This window comes from Eurosta solidaginis, chromosome 5, assembly GCF_040869045.1.
Source record: "Eurosta solidaginis isolate ZX-2024a chromosome 5, ASM4086904v1, whole genome shotgun sequence".
NCBI classification, from domain to species: Eukaryota; Metazoa; Arthropoda; class Insecta; order Diptera; family Tephritidae; genus Eurosta; species Eurosta solidaginis.
The window spans coordinates 46,963,281-46,985,466 of record NC_090323.1 but is presented as its reverse complement, the minus strand read 5'-3'; the positions used below and the strand labels follow the sequence as shown (position 1 = coordinate 46,985,466).

At 41.6% G+C, this 22,186-nt stretch overlaps 1 protein-coding gene across 6 annotated transcripts in view; it reads right to left on the bottom strand.

Moving 5' to 3' along the window:
- Positions 1 to 5,422: 5,422 nt before the first annotated feature.
- Positions 5,423 to 22,186, bottom strand: part of LOC137253653 (sodium-independent sulfate anion transporter) — a 63,657-nt gene continuing 46,893 nt past the window's right edge. For 4 of the 6 annotated variants that reach the window (XM_067790982.1, XM_067790981.1, XM_067790986.1 and 1 more), the window contains exons 2-11: positions 21,464 to 21,640; positions 21,184 to 21,388; positions 19,084 to 19,169; positions 18,876 to 19,013; positions 17,231 to 17,485; positions 16,806 to 17,156; positions 15,729 to 15,902; positions 14,199 to 14,346; positions 13,956 to 14,135; positions 5,423 to 13,824 (exon numbers count right to left, since the gene is read on the bottom strand). In XM_067790982.1, the coding sequence (XP_067647083.1) occupies positions 13,712 to 13,824; positions 13,956 to 14,135; positions 14,199 to 14,346; positions 15,729 to 15,902; positions 16,806 to 17,156; positions 17,231 to 17,485; positions 18,876 to 19,013; positions 19,084 to 19,169; positions 21,184 to 21,388; positions 21,464 to 21,628 (1,815 nt within the window). In that variant the 5' untranslated portion in view covers positions 21,629 to 21,640 and the 3' untranslated portion in view covers positions 5,423 to 13,711. Of the gene's footprint in view, positions 13,825 to 13,955; positions 14,136 to 14,198; positions 14,347 to 15,728; positions 15,903 to 16,805; positions 17,157 to 17,230; positions 17,486 to 18,875; positions 19,014 to 19,083; positions 19,170 to 21,183; positions 21,389 to 21,463; positions 21,641 to 21,711; positions 21,961 to 22,186 lie in introns of all 6 variants that reach the window. The other 2 variants (XM_067790984.1, XM_067790987.1) reach the window with 2 other exon arrangements.

Sequence of the window (22,186 nt, the reverse complement as noted above, 5' to 3'; positions counted from 1 at the left end):
CCCGATTTGATCCCAACATGTATTCTTAAAAAATGTGCGGAATACATTTACCAGCCCCTTACTGATCTGTTTAACCTCTCTTTAAAAAATGGCATTTTCCCGACGGCTTGGAAGGAATCTTTTCTTATCCCACTCCATAAAAAAGGAAGCAAGCCGTCTATTGAAAACTATCGTGGAATAGCAAAGCTCTCCGCTATCCCTAAGCTTTTCGAAGCAATCGTTACTAATCACCTTACATTTCCGATTTCTACATTGATAGATAGTTGTCAGCATGACTTTTGTAGAGTCAAATCAACCACAACCAATTTGCTTGAATTTACAACTCACATTTAATGGGTTTAGAAACAATCATCATACCGAAGTTGTATACACTGATTTTAGCAAAGCATTCGACAAAGTACGCCACTCATTACTTGTTACATGTTTAAACTCGAATTGCTTGGCTTTCAACCTGGCCTAACTCCCTGGATATCCTCCTATCTTTGCGGTAGACCTCAAAGAGTCATTTTCAAAAACATTTGTTCGAATGTCATCGATGTTCCCTCCGGTGTGCCTCAGGGCAGTCATCTCGATCCTACTCTGTTTTTGCTTTTTATAGACGATATTTCCACAACTATAAAATATTCTAAACTTTTAATGTATGCCGACGACGTAAAACGTTTTAAGTCATACGCGTCGGTTGAAGAACGTTCTGTACTCCAGACGGATTTAAATTGTTTAGTTACTTGGTGTAATGTGAATTTTATGCCGCTCGACATAGAAAAATTTAAATTCATGTGTTTTTCACGTGGGAACATACAGCCAGCTTCTTACACAATTAATGGCCAAGATCTGGAAAGCGTTGATGTTTTTGTCGACTTGGGAGTTACAATGAATTGCAAACTTAGTTTCAACCCTCATATAAATGCCACAGTCAATAAAGCAAGAGGAGTTTTAGCATTTGTGAAAAGATGGGCAAAAGAGTTTAGTGATCATTACGTTACAAAAACCCTTTTTACATCGTTGGTGAGGCCGATAATAGAATATAGATCGATAATTTGGAATCCGCGTTATCAAGTTCATTTGGATAGACTAGAATCAATTCAAAAACAGTTTTTACTTTTCGCCTTAAGAAATCTTCAATGGTACTCCTTGTATAATCTTCCTCCTTACACTAATCGGTTAAAACTAATAAATCTTCCTACCCTTGCAAGTCGTAGAGAAATGCTAGATGTACTATTTATGGCTAAACTATTAAATGGATCGATTTCAAGCCCATTTCTTTTGAACGAAGTAAACTTGAATGTTCCATGCCAAGTTTCAAGGCATTATAAACCTATAATTCTTAAACAATGCAGAAGCAATTTCCAACTAAACGAACCTTTTCTATGTTTGTGTGAAGATTATAACTCTCACTCGAGAATAATTGATGTTTCGGATTCGCTCTTTGCCATAAAAAACGGTTTTATCTTCTCTTAATAATTAAAAAATTATATTCATACTTTTAATCTATTGTATTTTTAAATCTATATTTCTCAGCTGATCAGTTTCTCTGTAGCTGAGCGGTTAGATCTCGGCGCTTAATAAGCCACTGCCTCTCAAAGACTCGGTTAATTTAAAATAAAACATAAATAAAAATTAGGATACAAAAAAAAAATTAAAATTATGTATGAATTAAAAAAAAAAAAAAAAAACTATGACTTCTTCGTTCTTGTATGTGGAGGCTCCTCATGTATTTCACTACCTCTTCAGGCTTTTTACTCCACATCACGAAGGGATTAAGAGTCACGCCATTTATATGGGAGTGTCTCTGCCTTGCCAGAGCAACGCATTCGCGAGGAATGTGAACCGGCCTTTTATACTTCAGCTCACAAAAGCGTCAAATTTGTGTCTCGGATAGATTGAACTTGCTTAGATGATATCGTTGACTACAGTATCCCGTATAGTACCCAGAGAGAGCTCGTGGGTCCTCTCTGCTTAGATTAATGAGTTTGGTTAATACTCTCATTGCTGGGAGTATAAATAATTTGGCCTGCCTTTGTCCTGGGCGTGTAAGACTGCAGGGCACGTAAAGCTGCCTGGCTGCCTGACATAACAAGGGAACTCTTCGTGGATAAGTCGCTTCGTAGACAATCTCTTCCGCAAACTTTTATTGCATGGATTTTTGCCTGAAAAATAGTAGCGTAGCATCCCGTTGGTATCGATATCTTGAGACACGGCCCATAGATGCCAGCTCCAGTTTTTCCGTCGTCAAGATTTGATCCATCCGTGAACCAGACCTGAGAATAAGGGTCAGTGCATGAATTCCCTGTTTCGCAAAGAGTTTTGTCCACAATGGATTCCATGATATTCTGAGCGTAGGGGCCATCGTGTCATGTAATTGCAATAAGGGACTTCCTATTAATAATCTTATTACTTTCATATGCCATATTTCCGCTCTTTAGCTAGAGACATATTCTTTTGACGTATTCAGCTTTGTAACACAATTGTATAAACACCTCAAAGGACAAATGTGAAGCTCGCAAAGCAGCCAATCAATAACTAATATCTCTCTTTTCGCCAGGAAGAAAGAGCGAAAGCTATGATTATGCATGCGAATGCGATTAATGGTTGATGTCACACTCAATCAGAAGCGTTGATTTTTGTCCCAAGAAGCTTCAATCACTGCCACAAAATCGTAAGTATACAAGTGTTTGTAGTCTGTCGAACTCACTCACCCATTTTTCTTCCTTCTTACTTACCGTATATCTTTATCCTATAGCTCTGTGGCTCTGTAGATAGCCCCTTTTTACCCAAGGAAAATATCGTAGCTCAGTAGATATTTTCTGATTATTCATAGTCCTTGCGTAGGTGGAAATAAAAGACATATTGAAGTATCCGAACCATGGCTTACCGTGCGTTTATTCTAACTCCGTTAGCTCGTTGGGATAAGTGAACTTTAGTAGGGTCATTTACTTATATTCGGCTTAAGACCTCGCTGAAGGGAAGGCCCTTGCGACGTGTAGTACAGAGTAAAGAAGCGCAGCTGTGGTGTTGGACTTGTGGTGAGAAAGAAGCTACACCTCAAAATACTATCAACCCCTTACATGAACGACCATCGCCACACGATCCGCATTTAAACGAGGTTTATCAACATATCACTCATCTACACTTACTGCGAGACGAATCTGCGAAAGCCAGGAAAACTTATTTTATCAATGTAACATCTTCGGATAATGCTGGGCTGAGTTTGCAAATATTTGATTGTGCTCTAACAAAAAAACTTGATGATTTCGTCCTTGTTGTTGGCTATAACAATAAAAACATTGTTCGAAGGTTAAGAGCATTGTCCTTCGTCCGGTGCGTTCCAACAATATCCCCTTCAGTTTTTATATCAACTGCTGCGAGTGAGATTTATTTGTTGATCCCGTGGTGATCTACGGCTGCAAAGCTTCAGGTTATAGATCAGGACCAGTTTTGAGTCGTGCATGCCGTTTTGTGGCAGCCGAGAAAAGAAAGCCGCTGGGAAACTGCCATCGAGACAGCTAAAAGCGAAAAGAGGAAAACTACTCGTAGTTCGACAAATAAACGTACTATTAGAAGGGGCTAGTGCGAGGAGCCCTAATGATATGCAACGAATAAAAAGCCCACGACTTCGCTGACTAGTTCATGTTATATTATTGAAAGCGCCATTAAAAGTTTCACCCCGAGTTCTGCCCTCACTGGCCGGGATCAATAGGGAAAATAGGTGGGTATAGCGATAAGTGAAGACAAGACGCAGTGTTTCCTGTCAACAAACGAAAAGTCGAACTAGCGTCTTGGCAGTCATTCATCGATATATATTTTATTCTTTTATTTTACCCAACACCTGATATACGGCGATCAGTCGAAGAATAAGTACTACCTACAGATTTTGGACTTGAGCGCGGCGCAACAATATTTCGATAAATGTTCCGCGATATTTGTTCTCGAGTCGAATACCCGAAACTTGCAGTTGAGAAAAGCAGACTTCCTCTCCACACCGAATGGTGTCCGGCGAGACAGCTCGAACAGAAACCCTCGCATTAGGAATCTTAGCTTGCGGGTGTCGGAGATTTGCGGCCAGCTGTCAAATCTCTATCAAACCTCACAAAATGCAATGATAAAATGTCCATCGCCTTCGACGATAAAACTCTCGTCGGACTTGAGGAAATGCGCGAGCGCTTCTGCCGGCTATTTGTAGCGCATCCTGCAGTAGACAAAGCTGCACGTCGTGCAAAAAGACAGGCACATAAATGCAAAAACAACCCATTACCATCACTACCATAGAGGTTAAGGAAAGCAATTTAAAGACCACGCCTTCCAAGTTAATAAGTCCACACGGTATAGCCATGCCAATGCTGAAACACTTGGCGATGAGCGAGTAAGCTACCCGGCGTCAATTTGTAGTTGAAGTCCTCTTTGTCATTCCATAACAATGGAAAATGGCATGGATAGTTCTACAACTAAAGCCCGGAAAGCCAGCTAACTAGGGTAAGTCATATTGACCGATATAGTTAATTTCGCCAGTAGCGAACACGTTGGAAGCCGTCCTGCTGCCTCATTTTACTGCGTATCTTCGTTTAGCATGGCTTCGGCAAAATGCATAGCGCTAATGTTTATAGTCATACCACTACCACCGCCCTAAACGCCATAATCAACCAGATAAATTATGGACTAAACCAACCAAACCCTTAAACGAGGACGGTGATCGTGGCACTTGACCTGCCAAAAGCTTTTGACACAGTGCACCACGCCACATTACTCTAAGACAAGGCTGGTTCACCCCTTGCCTCTCTGTTCAATTTAAGAGCGAAACCTAGGAGTATTAAACGGTGTGGTGTCCTATCCCCACTTCTGTTTAATTTCTACATTTCAAAGGTGCCTTCCCCAACAGAAAGAGTCACTATCACTTCCTATGCCGACTATTGGACGTTCACGTCGATGGCGTCATACTACCGACTGGCCAGTGACTCAAAGATCTTAGGGGTAACGTTTGATAATACTCCGACCTTCAAGGAGCATGCCACCGAAATTATATCTAAGGTACAAAGCCGCAACAAAGTCCTCAAGTCGCTTGGCGCCAACACTTGAGGAAAAAATAAAGAAACGCTGATAAACACTCCAAAAGCAATTGGCCGACCGCTCATGTGCTACGCCAGTTTGGTGGCCTAACCTAAAAAACACATACCCGAAAAGGTTGCAGGTTTACCAAAATACTGCACTCAAAACAACCACGGGATGTCTTCGTACGACCACTGAACATCATCTGCATGCGGTGGTTCGCTTAACAGTTTTTGCTGATTTGTCATAAACCAGGACATCCCAGCAAACAACTGCTTGATCCAGCCCCGCCTCTAAGAGGATTAATGAAACGTCCCCATAAGCACTATGATGAGATCCAGCACATGTTTCGATGATAATGATGATGATTAACAAAGATTACTTTCTTTCTTGTGAAATGAATATTTATTCCCTTTTAAACTTCCAATTCTGTCGCAGCAGTGATATTTGGCGATGAACATAAAAATTAGCATCCAATTTCAGTAAAAGAACCAACTACAAAAAATTTTGAATTTTGTAAATGCATTGCGACATATTTATGTATAATTATTTATTTCATATAAATTAACAATTTGTGCTTGAATACAATACTATGTAGGAAAACTTAAAACTGAGTGATTTGTAAAACAAAGAGAGACAGAGAGAGAGCTAAACAATGTGTTATATGTACACATATACTACCTACATACATACGAGGGTTGCTATTTATATTTTGAGCCTTGCCAACACTAATTGTTTGCAGGCACCATCTGACGTTTTCAATTGAAAGTTTGACGTTTTTAAGCATAACCTTCTTCAGAAAATTTTGACATTTGAGCACAACTTGTGTTGTTTACAGTAACTTAAAAATTGTATCTCAGCGAAAAAATGGAATTAACTCGTGAAAATTTTCGTGCGATGATTTTTTACGACTTTCAACGTGGACTATCAAGACAGAAGTGCTTTGAACAACTTACTTCCACTTTTGGTGATGAACCCCAATGTTGTTGTTGTTGTTGTTGTAGCAATGCTCGCCCCACCTAATATCCGCGAACGATCACAAATTGTCATCAATATCCTCTAACGGGAGTCCAAGGAATCTTGCCGTTTCAAGAGGGGTGGACCATAAGGAAAGGGGTGTTAGAGGCGTTGGTTCCACATTACAATTAAAGAGATGGTTGGTGTCAGGTGGGGACACATTGCAAGCGGGCATACATTTTGTATGTCGGGGTTGATTCTGGATAGGTAAGAGTTTAACCTGTTACAGTATCCAGAACGAAGTTGAGCAAGAGTGACATGCGTTTCCCTGGGGAGTATGCGTTCCTCTTCCGCGAGTTTTGGATACTTTTCTTTAAGTACTGGATTCACCGGGAAATTCCCGGCATAAAGGTCCGACGCCTGTTTATGGAGTTCACCAAGGACCTGCTTGTGTTTTTTCGCTTCATACGGCTGGGTTCTCAGGTGCCGTATTTCCTCAAAATGCTTACGGAGATTACTCCTTAAGCCCCTAGGCGGTGCTGGTTCATCAATCAGATGTCTGTTGGGATGCCCAGGTTTCTAGGTATTCAACAGGAACTGTTTGGTCAGCATCTCATTTCTCTCCCTGATGGGGAGTATTCTCGCCTCATTATGCAGATGGTGTTCTGGGGACATAAGAAGACAGCCCGTGGCGATTCTGAGAGCAGTATTTTGGCAGGCCTGTAGTTTCTTCCAGTGAGTAATTTTTAGGCTTGGCGACCATATGGGTGACGCGTAGCACGTAATCGGCTGGATAATTGCTTTGTATGTAGTCATGAGCGCTTCTTTATCTTTTCCCCAGGTACTGCCAGCGAGGGATTTGAGGATTTTGTTACGGCTCTGAATTCTCGGAACAATTGCGGCTGCGTGCTCACCAAAATGTAGATCCTGATCAAACGTCACGCCCAAGATTTTGGGGTGTAGGACAGTCGGTAGCGTAGTGCCATCGACGTGGATGTTCAAAATGGTCGACATTTGGGACGTCCATGTTGTAAATAAGGTCGCGGAAGATTTAGTCGGTGATAATGCCAGGTTTCGCGAGGCGAAAAAACTGGAGAGATCAGGGAGGTAGCCATTTATTTTATTGCATAGCGCATCGATCTTTGGGTCTGGGCCTGGGCCTGTGGCCATTATTGTGCAGTCATCGGCGTAGGAAACGATTGTGACTCCTTCCGGTGGTGAAGGTAGCTTAGATATGTAGAAATTAAACAAAAGTGGGGATAGGACACCACCCTGTGGCACCCCTTGTTTAATTCTCCTTGGTTTTGATGTTTCGTTTCTAAATTGCACCGATGCCTGCCGACCACCCAGATAATTTGCGGTCCACCTTTTAAGACATGGGGGAAGGGTAGACCCTTCCAGGTCTTGCAGTAACGAGCCATGGTTGACCGTATCAAAAACTTTTGATAGGTCTAGCGCTACGAGTACTGTTCTATGGTGGGGGTATTGATTTAAACCGCAATTTATCTGGGTGCTAATGGCATTTAGCGCGGTGGTAGTGCTATGGAGTTTTCTGAAGCCATGCTGATGAGGGGCTAGCTACAAATTTGCTTGGAAATAAGGGAGCAAAATGGCTTCAAGCGTCTTTGCCACTGGCGATACGAGAGATATCGGACGATACGACTCACCTATGTTAGCTGGTTTCCCAGGCTTTAGTAGCGGGACCACCTTGGCCATTTTCCAATTCTCGGGTATGACAAAGGTGGAAAGAGACAGGTTGAAGACATGCGCTAAATATTTGAAACCCTCTTTCGCTAGGCTATTAAGCATCGGCATGGCTATGCCGTCTGGGCCCACTGCTTTGGATGGTTTAGCGCGACGTCCTCAACCTCTCTAGCGGTGATGGTGATTGGTGACGCGCTGAATTTGTGTTTATGTGCGTATCTATTGGCTCTCCGTCTATCTTTGTCGACCGTAGGATGCATTATATATTGTCGGCAGAAAGCGCTCGCGCATTTTTTCGCATCCGACAGCACTTTGTCGCCAAAGGCGATGGAAACTTTGTCTTTGTGCTTAATCGGATTCGATAGGGACTTTACGGTGGACCAAAGTTTCCCCACACCGGTAGAGAGGTTACAACCTCTTAGATGCTCCTCCCATTTCGCCCGCTTGTGTTCGTCCACAAGCAATCTGATGCGTTGGTTTATATCCCTTATTTGGGGGTCGCCTGGATCAAGCTGTCTTATAAGGTCACGTTCTCTCGCTAAGTTTGCGGCCTCCGTCGGGAAGTGGGCCGGATTTCGGGAACTCTCCCGGCGGGAATGAAACGTGCCGAGGCGGATTCAATGACCTTACGGAAGGCACGCTCCCCTTGGCGGGCATCAGTCGGGATAGGGAGGGCAGCAAAACGGTTGTCTGTGAAAGATTTATATTCTTCCCACTTTCCTTTTTTGAAGTTTATGAAAGTGCGTTTTTCGGTGACGATGAAGTCGGCGGTACGCTCGAGCGAAATAAGTATGGACATGTGGTCGGATGCCAATGTTACCATCGGCTGCCAGTTGACGCAGTTTACGAGTTCTGCGCTCACGATTGAGATATCTGGCCAGCTGTGACAGCTTCCTACCATACGTGTGGCGGCATCTCCGTTTATTGTGCAGAACATCGTTTCTTCTATTTGATCCGCCAACATCTCGCCCCTACTGTCCGCCCGCAAGTTTGAATGCCATGGATCATGATGGGCATTGAAATCGCCTAAGATAATGCGATTGTTGCCAGTGAGTAAGGCCCTGATATTAGGGTAGTATCCACTGGGGCAACAGGTGGCAGGAGGGATGTAGATGTTGATGATTTCTAGGTTTGCATCGCCTGGCCGGACAGATAGGCCTTGACGTTCTAAGACATTGTCCCTGCGGTCGATGCCAGGATCAAATATATAATATTGCACAGAGTGGTGTATGATAAACGCAAGGCCGCCTCCATTTCCGCTCTCGCGGTCTTTCCTGTGGACATTATACCCAGAGCAGGTCTGCAAAGCAGATCTTGCTGTGAGTTTAGTATCTTGAATTGCAGCAATGCGGATGTTGTGCCGCTTCATGAAATCGACTATCTCCGTAATCTTCCCAGTTAGTCCATTACAGTTTAACTGAAGAATTCTGAAGTGCATAAGGGGAGACGCCGCCACTCTGGGGGTAAGTGACGGGTGACTACGCCTGGGTTGTGGAAGGCCAGGACGCGATTGCTGTTGTGGCCCTGGGACTGGGCGTCCTTGGGCAAGCATTGGGGTACCCGGATGATTTGGGTTTGCGACCTGGCAACATGGCGCGATGAAACCCGTCGGGGGGTTGCCGTCGCGGAGACCAGAACATCTAGGAAAGTGGCACCACCCAAGGCAGGAGCTGCATTGGGCGGATGTCGCAAACCTATATATTCTGTGCTGGCAGACGGTGCAAACGGGGGTAGGGACTAAGAGTCTGTTTCCCTGACCTGCACGATTGCTGCCGCAAAAGAAGGGGGAGAAGACGGGGGCAGGGGCTGATGCTCAGCATTGCTACCAACTCTACTACGAAGGTAGTAGTTATGAGTGGTATCAGCTGTTTGAGTTGTTGGCGCCGTGGGGCGCGAGCAGCAGCGGGTACTTGTTGTGGCTTGCTGAGCAGCGGGGCTGCTGGAAGGTAGTGGGGGGCTCTTAGGCGTAGACTACGGGACGCCCTTGGGCGTGAACAGCAAGGAGTCACAAAAGATTTATAAAAGTTACGTGGACGTCGGGTTTTGGGATCAAGCCCAGAACAACCGTTCCGATGCAACCATCCCTTGCACGAGACACACTGAACAGAGTATGACCGTCCTAAAAAGATTCTTTTCCGGCAGATGCAGCAAAACCATTTCTCAGGACCGGGGTCAGGAGACGGACCCGGATTGGATTCGATGCCTTCCCGGAGTAAGAGAGTATGGAGCAGTCCTGCTGCAAGGAGCTGCTGGGAGGATGACAATTTGTGGGAGGGACGCGACAAATTAAATGGGTTCACACTGAAATTACAGTCCTTGGTCGGGAAAAATCCCGAGTCGCTCCGGTACATAGAACCGACTGCCTTGGGAAGCGACAATTTGTGGGAGGGACGCGGCAAATTAAATGGGGTCACACTGAAATGACAGTCCTTGGTCGGGAAAAATCCCGAGTCGCTCCGGTACATAGAACCGACTGCCTTGGGAAGCGAACCCCAATCCTTTGCCCCAGTGAAACGCCGCCGTTCGCTCAGGGACGAAAGTCGTGAAGGTCGTCCAAAATCAGTTGTTGTGTAACAAAACATTGACGCTGTGCACGAACTTATATTGCAAAATCGTTGTACGACTTATCGTGAGCTTGAGTCATCCCTGGGCATTAATATGATGAGCATCAATGAGATATTGCATGACATTTAGCTGTGAAAAAAATTTGTTTGCGTTTGATATCGTATAATTTGACAAAAGCTCAATCCTCAATACCTCAATCGGAGTAGAAAATGTGCTACGAAAATTAGTTTGAACGCATGCAAAAGTGTATTGATTATGATGGAGAATACTTCGAAAAACAATAAAGCCATTTTCGATAATAAATTACTGTATTTTCATTATTAGGCTCAAAATATAAATAGCAACCCTCGTATAACAGTATCAGAGTTTTAAGGGAATGTATTCCATTTGGAGTTATAATTCTTAGATTGCAGTCGCAGATTATTGCAATACTTTAGGCCGGAATAATGAATAAAAAAATTTAGTCATTATTCCTTGTTGTATTCCGAACTAATTATTCCTTTTATTATTCTTCTTTTTTTATTCCATGGATTGCATTCATGGGACTGCAATACTCCGCGGAATGCATTCCGCAATCTTTTGCTTTTCAATATTATTATTCACTAGCGGAATGCTTTCGAATTTTTTTATTCCATATGAGGAATGCAGAAAGGAATAATTAGTCCGAACTAACCAAAAAGGAGTTATGACTAAAAAATTTATTCATTATTCCAAAAAAAGGTATAAAAGCTGCAATTCAAATGCGTGAATGGGAATGCATATATTCCATTCCGGCCTGATTGCAATCCTTAACAACTCTGAACATTACTTTAAATGAAAAACATGAAAATAAATTTAGAAATGATCCAAATTTTAAATGATGTTGAAATAGTTTAGTTATTTGTACCAAAATTAATATGTTTGTGTATAAAAAAAAAGTTTTAATGACAACAATAAATACTTAGAGCAGCTTCCAATTAATTAATGCAATATGCGCAAAACAATACTTAAAACATTTAAATCAATATATACCAGGGATATTTTTGTTATTCTAATCAAGTAAGGAGGTTTTACTGGTTTATAATACAAATTTGTAAATCCAAAATGGATTAGCAATTATTCGATTATTCGCGTAAATGAATAATCAGTTGGGCAACTAAGCGAAGTAATCGCTGCATTTTGATTAATAAATATCGAACATTATTTGAGTAATTTCAAAAATTGTAGATTAAAATGATTGCTATATTTAAATTGTAAGTAATCAAAAAATCTATTGATTAATCAAAAAACTAATTAATCGAGGAAACTAAAAATATAAAGAAGAAAATAACTAACGAAATTAGTAAATAATTTGCACTATCATTTTTTCGAATATTGATAAAATATCAACGACGAGCATTTAAATAAAAAAAACCGTTTAAAAATAGTTTGAAAGAACGTTCTGAGGAAATAACGTTAAAAAAAATTGTTTAGGAAATGTTTTTTCTGAGTCGGGGGGGCCTTAACCGACAAAGTGATTTTGACCGTTTCACAACAAGGCACGCACTGACGACAATTGGGCGCACCAAGGGAGGCCAAGTCTTTCTTCCCTGCTTCTGCCAACTCACCAACAACTTTTGACCCAAGCGTCTCTGTGCATTCGAATACCATGACCTAGCCAGCGAAGCCGCTGGGTTTTTATTAGCTGTACTATCTTCATATCTGCGTAAAGCTCATACAGCTAATCATTATACCTCCTTCGATACTCGCCATCGGCATCACGTACAGCACGATAAATCTTTCACTCCAAGAGCAATCTCATCTTCTCTCGGCACCGTCCATAATTCTGAGCCATAAATCAGGACGCGTTTGAAGAGCGACTTGTAGAGCGTGATTATTGTTTGTCGAGAGAGGTCTTTACTTTTTAATTGGCTACTGAGCCCAAAGGAGCACTTGTTGGTAATAGTTATACTCTGTTTCATTTCTAAGCTTACGTTATTTTTGCTGTTAACGTTGGTTCTCAAACAATCGCAGCCCTTCACAGTCTCTAGTTTATATCTGTCAACAGTGAAGCGGCTGCCAAGCGCGAATGCGCCAATTCTTTCTTGATGACACCAAGTACTTCGTCTTGTTCACAATTACCGCAAGACCCACTTTTTGCCTCCTTATCTAATCCAGAGAAGGCAGAATTCAACAACAACGGCAATTAGGGGTATAAGGTTCGTCTTTTCACTCACTACATAGCAATGAGGGCAAGTGTTCCCTTCACAACTTAAGCACACACTGTACGTCAGTTACCAAGTCGCCATCATCATTCCTTCTAGATTCCTCCCCGATCGTGCGACCTTCCAGCATCCGTTGCATGTTTTGATAAAACTTTTGGGCAACATTCCATCAGCCAGCGTCTGGAGCTCCTCGCTCTCACGCCATTCGCATCGTGGTGCTAAAGGCAGCGTCCTTCTTTTTCGATTCAGCACACCAATCCTCAACGTACCAGTTGATTCGCTGTGAATCTATGGTGCCAGTTCGAGGAGGGTTTTGATCACTGCAACAACAATGACAATGCGAACCGGTAAGTTTATTTAAACAGAAAAGGCATCCGCATCATTTCACCATTTTCTTCATGTGCCAAAACTTTACCTGCTATATATTTGAGCTTCGAATGGGACGAAATCTAAGATATACAAATATGCGAAAAGTTTTAAACAATAATCAATTTCGATCCCTGCTATAATCACATCGCACACCTAGATCAACTAAGGGACTAACTCAAAAATCTTAACTTCGAAGCTATGACTATCTCCGGACTTCCAAATTCAATACATACCGAACTGTATACGCGAATTATTAATACCTTCACTAATCAACGAGAAAAGACTTTGTTAAAGGTTTAAATTGCATTAGCGCATATGGGAGAGGCAGTCAGTCCCCAGGCCGTTAGGGGGCTTAGAATCTACCCGCGGTAGGTATGCCTGTCGTAAGAAGCATCTAAAATACCAAATTGATTCAAGGGGTTGTGTAGCGCAACCCTCTCAAGGGGTTGCCAGCGCAATATATAGTTTCTCCAACCCAATTGTCAACCTCATCCACCCGTGGCGAATCCTCTTTTATAACAGCCGAGGCTCTGGCGCCCCCGAACTCCTGATGGATCTAGGGGGTGGGAGGGCGGTATGGCCTAGAAGGTTTCATGTGGTTATACCAAATCGTTCCCGCTAGTACCTTTATGTAGCTTGTTACCGGAACGTACCGGATCTGCATCCGGCAAAGGACCGTCAACATCGATAACACTCCCCAAGGCCTTCGGGGAGTGCCCTTATCGCAACAACAACAACAACGTTTTCTAAAAAGTGTGGTTTTTTGAGTTGATCGCGGTTTTAATCTAGGTGTGGCATATATAATTAATTTTTGGGTTCTTAATTAAATAAAACTAACAATTACCTAAATAACGCTAATAAATACATACGTACATATATACATACTAGTAATTCTAACAAGGTCCACCACCGCCATCAACTTGGGTTGAGTCTGCATTGCTTATGGCATTTTGTGTAGAAATTAATGGAATGGTTACTTGCAAACGATGCTCATCGATCGATGTGGCTAAAGGAATATGAAAATGAATTTAATTAATCATGTTTTGTTAGTAGATTAGAAACTTTTTATTTGGAATAAAATTACACAATATTGATTTTAAAGTAAAATAAAAATTAGAAATTTACAAATCTACTCACTACTATCCAATATGTATTCTAAATCATCTGGCGTTTCTACAGTTGAAAATTCACAATTTGTAGACTCCTTTAATATAACACAAATCTCTTTGGAAGCTTTCATTAGAAATAATGGCACCGAAATGTTGGCTAATTCTTTATTCAAAGCGCCCATACCGCGCGCAGCCGTAAAATCGAGTTCTACAATATATTAGTAATTAGTTTGAAACTATTATTATTTACTATATATTATTATTTACTAACCATGCATATTTGAGCAATCTAGGATTACAGGTGCGCAACCGTGCACTGCCACTGCTTTGGAAATACCTGTGCGCACCCATTCAATAGCTGGAAAGTATAGTGAACTATGTACCGGACGCATGAGTATGTAGTCAATACCATTTGAAGTCTAAAAGGAGTAAGTGAAGATTATTTACAGTTTTTTTTTCTTGTAGAGTTCTAAAGGAAACAAAAAAGTAGCATCGAAAAGAATTATGCTGTTAAATTAGGGAAGCACGCTGTTGTTGTTGTTGCTGTAGCGATAAAAAAGCACTTCCTGTTCCGTTATTGTTGTTGTAGCAGTGCTTCGCCCTATCCAATACGTACGATCACTCATAAAATCTCATCAATATCATCTAAGGGGAGGTAGAGGAAACTTGCAGTTTCAACAGGGTTGGATCAGAGAGATATGGGTGTTAGAAGCGTTGGTTTAACATAAAAATTTAAAAGATGCTGGGGACACGTTGGGTTAAGTTGGACTGGCCGGTCAATAATGACTGAATGTGTGTATAGTGTTACCAAAATTTGTTTGACGATCAAACGGAAAACCACCAATTAGACACCAGGACTTACATATGTTATGGAATAAATCCGTCCATTTGGCACATACTAGAAGTTTTCTTCAACCTAGCTTAATTGATTCCTCGAGATCTAGCAACTCTGTCGCGCCTAGTAGCTCGGGTCTTGACCTCGCGAGCGCACGACACGAACACAGAACGTGCTCAACCAATTCTTTCTGCAGCTCGCACTTCCTACAACTGTTGTTACTGATGAGGCCTAACTTATAAGCATGTGACGCCAGAAGGCCAGTTAGTACGTTCATCGTGTGATTTAAGTCTTATCTATTTAGAGATATGAGCAACTTTGTGAGTGTAACGTGGTAGGATTTGCACATGATCTTAGAAATTTTGCGGTCCCGCTCCTCAGTCCACGCTTTTGCTGCTTGATGGATAATATGCAACTCCTGTCTCCTTTAGATTTCTCCCAAACGAATTGGGACGTCTTACCGTGGGGACACGTTACAAGCGGAAGGGTAGGTCCCCGACATTAATTCTGGATAAGCAAGCGTTTAACCTTTTACAATACCTAGGTCGCTGTTAAGCTAAAATGACGCGCGGCTACCTGGGGAGGTTGCTTTCCTCAACTGCCAGTTTTGGGTATTTGTCTTTGGGAACGGGGTTCACCGGGTATATGTTGACATAGTAATTTGCCGCCTTGGATGTCTCTGACAGTCTTTTTGCGATTATTTTCTTCAAAGAGCTAACTTTTTGAATGGTGAATTTCTTCATTATTACGGAGATGCGGGACCTCCTGGGATGCGGGACCTCTTCAATCAGATGTCTGTTTGGATGCCCAGGTTTCTGGGTATTTAACAGAAACTGTTTCTTCCCCCATTTAATTTATTGCATCTTGCTCCGTCTGAAGTTACCCTAAATGGTTGCCTTTAGTGACTCTTTCTTTTCTACTTATGATTAATGTTTTATGTAGGAGTCCGTGCTCGCTCTTTTTTACCTTCAATTTGGATACGGCAAGTGCTGGTCTGGCAGCTCGATATACCAGATATGCGACATCTACTCCTACACCCAGCAGTAAGCCGAGCTCTACACCAACTGCTAAGCTTATGACGAATGTTATGGCACCAGGCAGCAATTCACGACGACTACAACGCCACAAAGGCTTGATAACCTAAAAGAAATAGAGGAAATAATTAACAAACAATTTTACAGATATGCGTTAATCAAAAATATTTGCACTCGTTTTAGGCATAAGAGATCTAACCAAATCTAATTTGAGCGCAACTCTGGCGATCTGAAACTCCTCTAGGAAGATGGGAGTGGGATGACCTAAAAGGTTCCACTAGGCCTTATCAAATCATTACCGAAATAGTCAAGCTAGTACCTTAATGGCGGAACGGGTCGAATCTATATCCGACAAAAGAATATCAACATCGGTAAAACACTCCCCAAAACCTAATACACTGAAATGGCTTAAGCATATTATTATGAATTTTGCTTCTTCCATTCGTATCAATCAGCCCTTAAAAATATGTATATATTTTTTACTTTTACTTATTGCTCCTACGGTCCGAATTGTGATCAAAGCTGGTATAAGGGAGTGTATAGCGGGTTGATGGAATGGCTACCCCATCTCTACAGGGGATCCCTGTTGGAATAGGACGTAATTGAAAAAAATCCTGGTAGAAGGAGTTTTCCAAGAGAGCTCTGAGATAGAGGCTTCATACGTAGCGCTTATAGCTATAAACTACGTGGTCCTTTCTGTTTACATCGTTTACATCAGACTTAGCGACCTCTTAAACCTGCAAGGTGTGTCAGAGCCGGTATTCGTTGAAATGCTAAGAAGCCGGTATGGACAATATTACTGTTGACATTCCTGGTACAAAATGTAAAGCATCCTTGTGATCCGGCATGCTCTGAATATAGCACCCTTAAGGTACTAGCCCGATCAAGGTAATCCAGCCCCCCACCCCCCTCCCACAGTTTCGTTAAGAACTTAGGGGGTCACCAGAACTTCGCCTGCTAAATAAGCAGATTCCACAGCCCTCCCCCTTCCCTAAAGTCATCCACTCACCTCAAATTCAATCATAAATATCACCGCCGATATGATGACAGCACTAAGCGCAGCCTTTGGAATGTATTGAAAATATGGCGCCAACAATCCGAGTGCTAACAAAACCAGAGCACTTGTATAGAAACCACCAATTGGTGTACGCACTCCGCTCGCATGATTTACAGCGCTGCGTGAAAAGGAGCCTGTTACCGGCATTGATGAGAAGAATGAACCAACCACATTGGATAGTGACAAAGCAACCAATTCACGTGTTGGACTTATGCCAGCGCTACTGAATGCCTTCGATATGGCAACATTACCCAGCACAGCGATTATCGGCAGTATAATCATGGATGGACCGAGCTCTTTGAACTGTAAATGGAGGGGAAAGTAATTGTATCAATCGATTATTTTTCCGCTTTTTTTGTTTTAGACAAATCACTTACCATGTCAAAATAATCTTGTTCAACTCTTGTACCGTTCGGTAATAGTACTGTTGTATGGAATTTTGGCACTTCAACATCTGGAAAACCCGCTTTTACTGTACCCGTCAAAATAAAGGGACAAGAAGCTCCAGTTTCACATGTATTATAAGCTAAAATGCTGGCGCACAGTACAATTAGAGCATTCCGCCCAGTTGCGATAACCCATATTGTGCCACTTAGTAGAGGACGTCGGGCAAGCTTGACGTCTTTTAGTTTCTGAAATGGAAATATAGACAGTGTGTGAGAACTGAACTTTATGAATCGAGCTCACTGGTAAAACGTATACTGGGAACCTCTTCATCCTTAAATTGGAAAAGAGCTATAAGCTGTATGCTATTCTGCTATTTACTGTATCGATCCAGAAATACATAAGTAGGTCCTACAGGCTGGCAGATTACTGTGCGTTTTTCAAGCGGAAATTATAGCTGTGAAGAAAGCAGCAGAAATTCTGGAGGAAGCGTGCTTAAGCTGCAGTCGCGTCAATGTATATTGACAGTAATGCGGCGATTAAGGCAATAATCTCACACAGTACTTCATCAAGAAGTGTTCTGGAATGCAAAGAAGAATTAAAAAAAACTTCCCTCAAGCCGGACCGTTCATCTGTGCTGGGTTCCAGGTCACTATGACATAGGTTAGGTTAGATTGTAGCTGCCCTAATAAAGAGAGCTCACTTGGACAACATGAAGGTCCGCTGTGATACCACATGCAATAAAATAACGGTAACGTAGATATAGCTACTTAGAGAATCGTTGTGTAGCAACGATAAAGCTCCGAATGATACCGATCTCAATTTTGGATAAATCCTCGATAGATCCAGCAGGATGGAGTTTCCAGTATATTGAGACGTACCGCATGGATACCCATTGGCATGCCCTGTCAGAACCCCAATGACCATTGATAGGTGAGTCTTAGTGAACCCAATTAATTCAGCAGACCTCCTGCCATCCAAGAGATATAAGGTTACGAAAAGGCCGATTAGTTGGCAAAGGAGGGTACAACACTCGCTGATTCGACGATAGACGTCCCAAACCGCGTTTGGGAGAAATCAAAAGAAGGCAGGAGTTGCATATGAGCCATCAAGCAGGAAACGCGTGGGCAAAAGCGCGGGGCTGTATAATTTGTAAGATCATGTGCAAAGCCTATGATATTAGACTCACAAAGTAGCTCATATCTCTGAAGAGAGAAGACTTAAGGCTCACAATGGGCATACTAACTGGGCACTGCAACAGCAGATGACGAAAGTGCGAGCTGTAAGAAGAAATGGTTGAGCACGTTCTGTGTTTGAGTCCCGAGCTTGCGAAGTCAAGGCTACAGATATTCGAGGTCACAGTTGCGAGATCTTGAGGGAGCAATTAAGCGAGGTCCTAGAAAACGTCTAGTATTTGCCAAGAGGACGGAGTTATTCTATAATGCAAGTGCAGGAGCCTAATTGAGTGTTTTCTGTATATTCGTCAAACAAATTCTGGTAATACCATGGACACATTAATTCTATGTGTGGTCTTTACTAACCGGCCAGTTCAACCTAACCTAAATTGCGAATTTATCACCGTAGCAGCTGGCTACGCAGCCCGTAACTATTTCATTATTTCGCAAACTGAATACTTACCCTCAGCAATAATAATACGGTTATGGCGAGAATACCCAACAACAAGTCACCGTAACGCACTTTGTCTAAATTTTTAAAAACCGATACCATTGTTTCCACGAATTCAGAACCACCTCCTCCGCGAATGCCTAGCAGGCCCTGTAATAAGAAATTCGTTATAATATTTCAAACACATTGTCAGATGTAATCTACAACTTGTTGCACTTACTTTCAGCTGCGAGGTACCAATAATGACCGCCGTCGCTGAAGTAAATCCGACTGTAACTGGCAGTGAAATTAAGTCCACAAGTGCGCCTTAATGAAATCAGCAAGATTGAGATTTTCGACATTTTAATCAACGCATTTCAATCACTATACAAAAACAAGTAAGGAAGGTTAAGTTCGGGTGTAACCGAACATTACATACTCAGTTGAGAGCTATGGTGACAACATAAGGGAAAATAACCATGTAGGAAAAAGAAACCGAGGGAAACCCTGGAATGTGTTTGTATGACATGTGTATCAAATGAAAGGCATTAAAGAGTATTTTATGAGGGAGTGGGCCATAGTTCTATAGGTGGACGCCTTTTCGAGGTATCGCAATAAAGGTGGACCAGGGGTGACTCTAGACTTTGTTTGTACGATATGGGTATCAAATGAAAGGTGTTAATAAGTATTTTAAAAAGGGAGTGGGCCTTCGTTCTATAGGTGTTAGCCTTTTCGAGATATCGCCATAAAGGTGGACCAGGGGTGACTTTAGAATGTGTTTGTACGATATGGGTATCAAATGAAAGGTGTTAATGAGTATTTTAAAAGGGGGTGGGGCTTAGTTCTATAGGCGGACGCCTTTTCGAGATATCGCCATAAAGGTGGACCAGGGGTGACTCTAGAATGAGTTTGTTCGATATGGGTATCAAATTAAAGGTATTAATGAGAGTTTTAAAAGGGAGTGGTGGTGAAGGCGTTTTCCAGATATCGACCAAAATGTGGACCAGGGTGACCCAGAACATCATCTGTTGGATACCGCTAATTTATTTATATATGTAATACCTGCCAAGATTTTAAGGGTTTTTTATTTCGCCCTGCAGAACTTTTTCATCTACTTAATATGGTAGGTGTCACAACCATTTTATAAAGTTTTTTCTAAAGTTATATTTCGCGTCAATAAAACAATCCAATTACCTTACCATGTTTCATCCCTTTTTTCGTATTTGGTATAGAATTATGGCATTTTGTCATTTTTCGTAATTTTCGATATCGAAAAAGTGGGCGTGGTCATAGTCGGATTTCGTTCATTTTTCATACCAAGATAAAGTGAGTTCAAGTAAGCACGTGAACTAAGTTCATTAAAGATATGTCGATTTTTGCTCAAGTTGTCGTGTTAACGGCCATGCAGAAGGACAGACGGACGACTGTGTATAAAAACTGGGAGTGGCATCAACCGATTTCGCCCATTTTCACAGAAACAGTTAACGTCATAAAACTATGCCCCTACCAAATTTCAAAAGGATTGGTTAATTTTTGTTCGACTTATGGCGTTAAAAGTATCCTAGACAAATTGAATGAAAAAGGGCAGAGCCACGCCCATTTTGAAATTTTCTTTTATTTTTGTATTTTGTTGCACCATATCATTACTGGAGTTGAATGTTGACATAATTTACTTATATACTGTAAAGATATTAAATTTTTTGTTAAAATTTTACTTTAAAAAATTTTTTTTTTAAAGTGGGCGTGGTCCTTCTCCGATTTTGCTAATTTTTATTAAGCATACATATAGTAATAGGAGTAACGTTCCTGCCAAATTTCACCATGATATCTTCAACGACTGCCAAATTACAGCTTGCAAAAGTTTTAAATTACCTTCTTTTAAAAGTGGGCGGTGCCACGCCTATTGTCCAAAATTTTACTAATTTTCTATTCTGCGTTACAAGTTCAACTCATCTACCAAGTTTCGTCGCTTTATCTGTCTTTTGTAATGAATTATCACACTTTTTCGGTTTTTCGAAATTTTCGATATCGAAAAAGTAGGCGTGGTTATAGTCCGATATCGTTCATTTTAAATAGCGATCTGAGATGAGTGCTCAGGAACCTACATACCAAATTTCATCAAGGTACCTCAAAATTTACTCAAGTTATCGTGTTAACGGTCGGACGGACGGACGGACGGACGGACATGGCTCAATCAAATTTTTTTTCGATCCTGATTATTTTGATATATGGAAGTCTATATCTATATTGATTCCTTTATATATGTACAACCAACCGTTATCCAATCAAACTTAATATACTCTGTGAGCTCTGCTCAACTGAGTATAAAAAAGTTGCCTACCTAAGTGCAGCACAGCCATTAAAAATTCAACAATTCCTGAGATTAAGCAAAGTAATATAGCATAAGCTGGTCCCGATTGCAAACCAAAACCTGTATGCCGACTAGTCATTAATGCCAGTAAAGCTGTAGGGCCGATAGTAACTTGTCGACAACTGCCCAAAAAGGCATAAACAATACCGCCAATGAACGCAGAGTAAAGACCATACTAGAAAGAAAAAAAAAAAAAAAATAACTACTGGTCTTGGATATGTGTTTAATGTGTGAATATGTTTAGACTAACTTGTGGTTCTAAGCCTGCTAATGTAGCATAGGCCAAACTTTGTGGTAGCACTGTTAAGCCCACTGTAACGCCTGCAATCATATCAGCCACCGCATCCTGTGCTGCATAACCATGCCACCATTTAATGCCCGGCAGCAGTCGGTAAGCAATGTCAAGTGGTTTCATGTCTCAATAAAGCTGTAATAAAAGAAAGAAAAGAGGTAAAAACTTTATTAACTTTCGAAATTTGTATCTTTTGATGTTTTCACCTATGGTAATCCAAAAGTAGTAATTAGTCGTTGTTGTAAGCGCAAAAAACTCACAGAAGGTTTCAACGAGTTTCGCCGATGTGGGCAGTTACTAACCCCATTACCGTTTGAACGATCTTTTGACCCCTCAAACCATCGGATCTGCCGATATTAGCCGCCTCTTAAAAGGACCATGCCTACCGCCCTTTAACCCGCTGGGGGCAATATTAATACCAGTAATTTTCAATAAGTCGTCCTCTTCTTTCTCATCTAGTTAGAGGTAAGTTGGGAAACCAAGTTATTCTCATAGAAATACTTATTGTGTTTAGATCAATCGGTGATAAGAGTCCCGAATTGGACTAGGCCTAAGCTCTGACAGGTGGCCCTGCAGGAGAAAATTTGCACCAAATATCTAGGAATCATTCTAGACAGTAAGTTGTCGTGGAAGCTCAACCTAAAGGAGAGTGAGTGAGTCTAATGCCCTTTCTCTCACTGG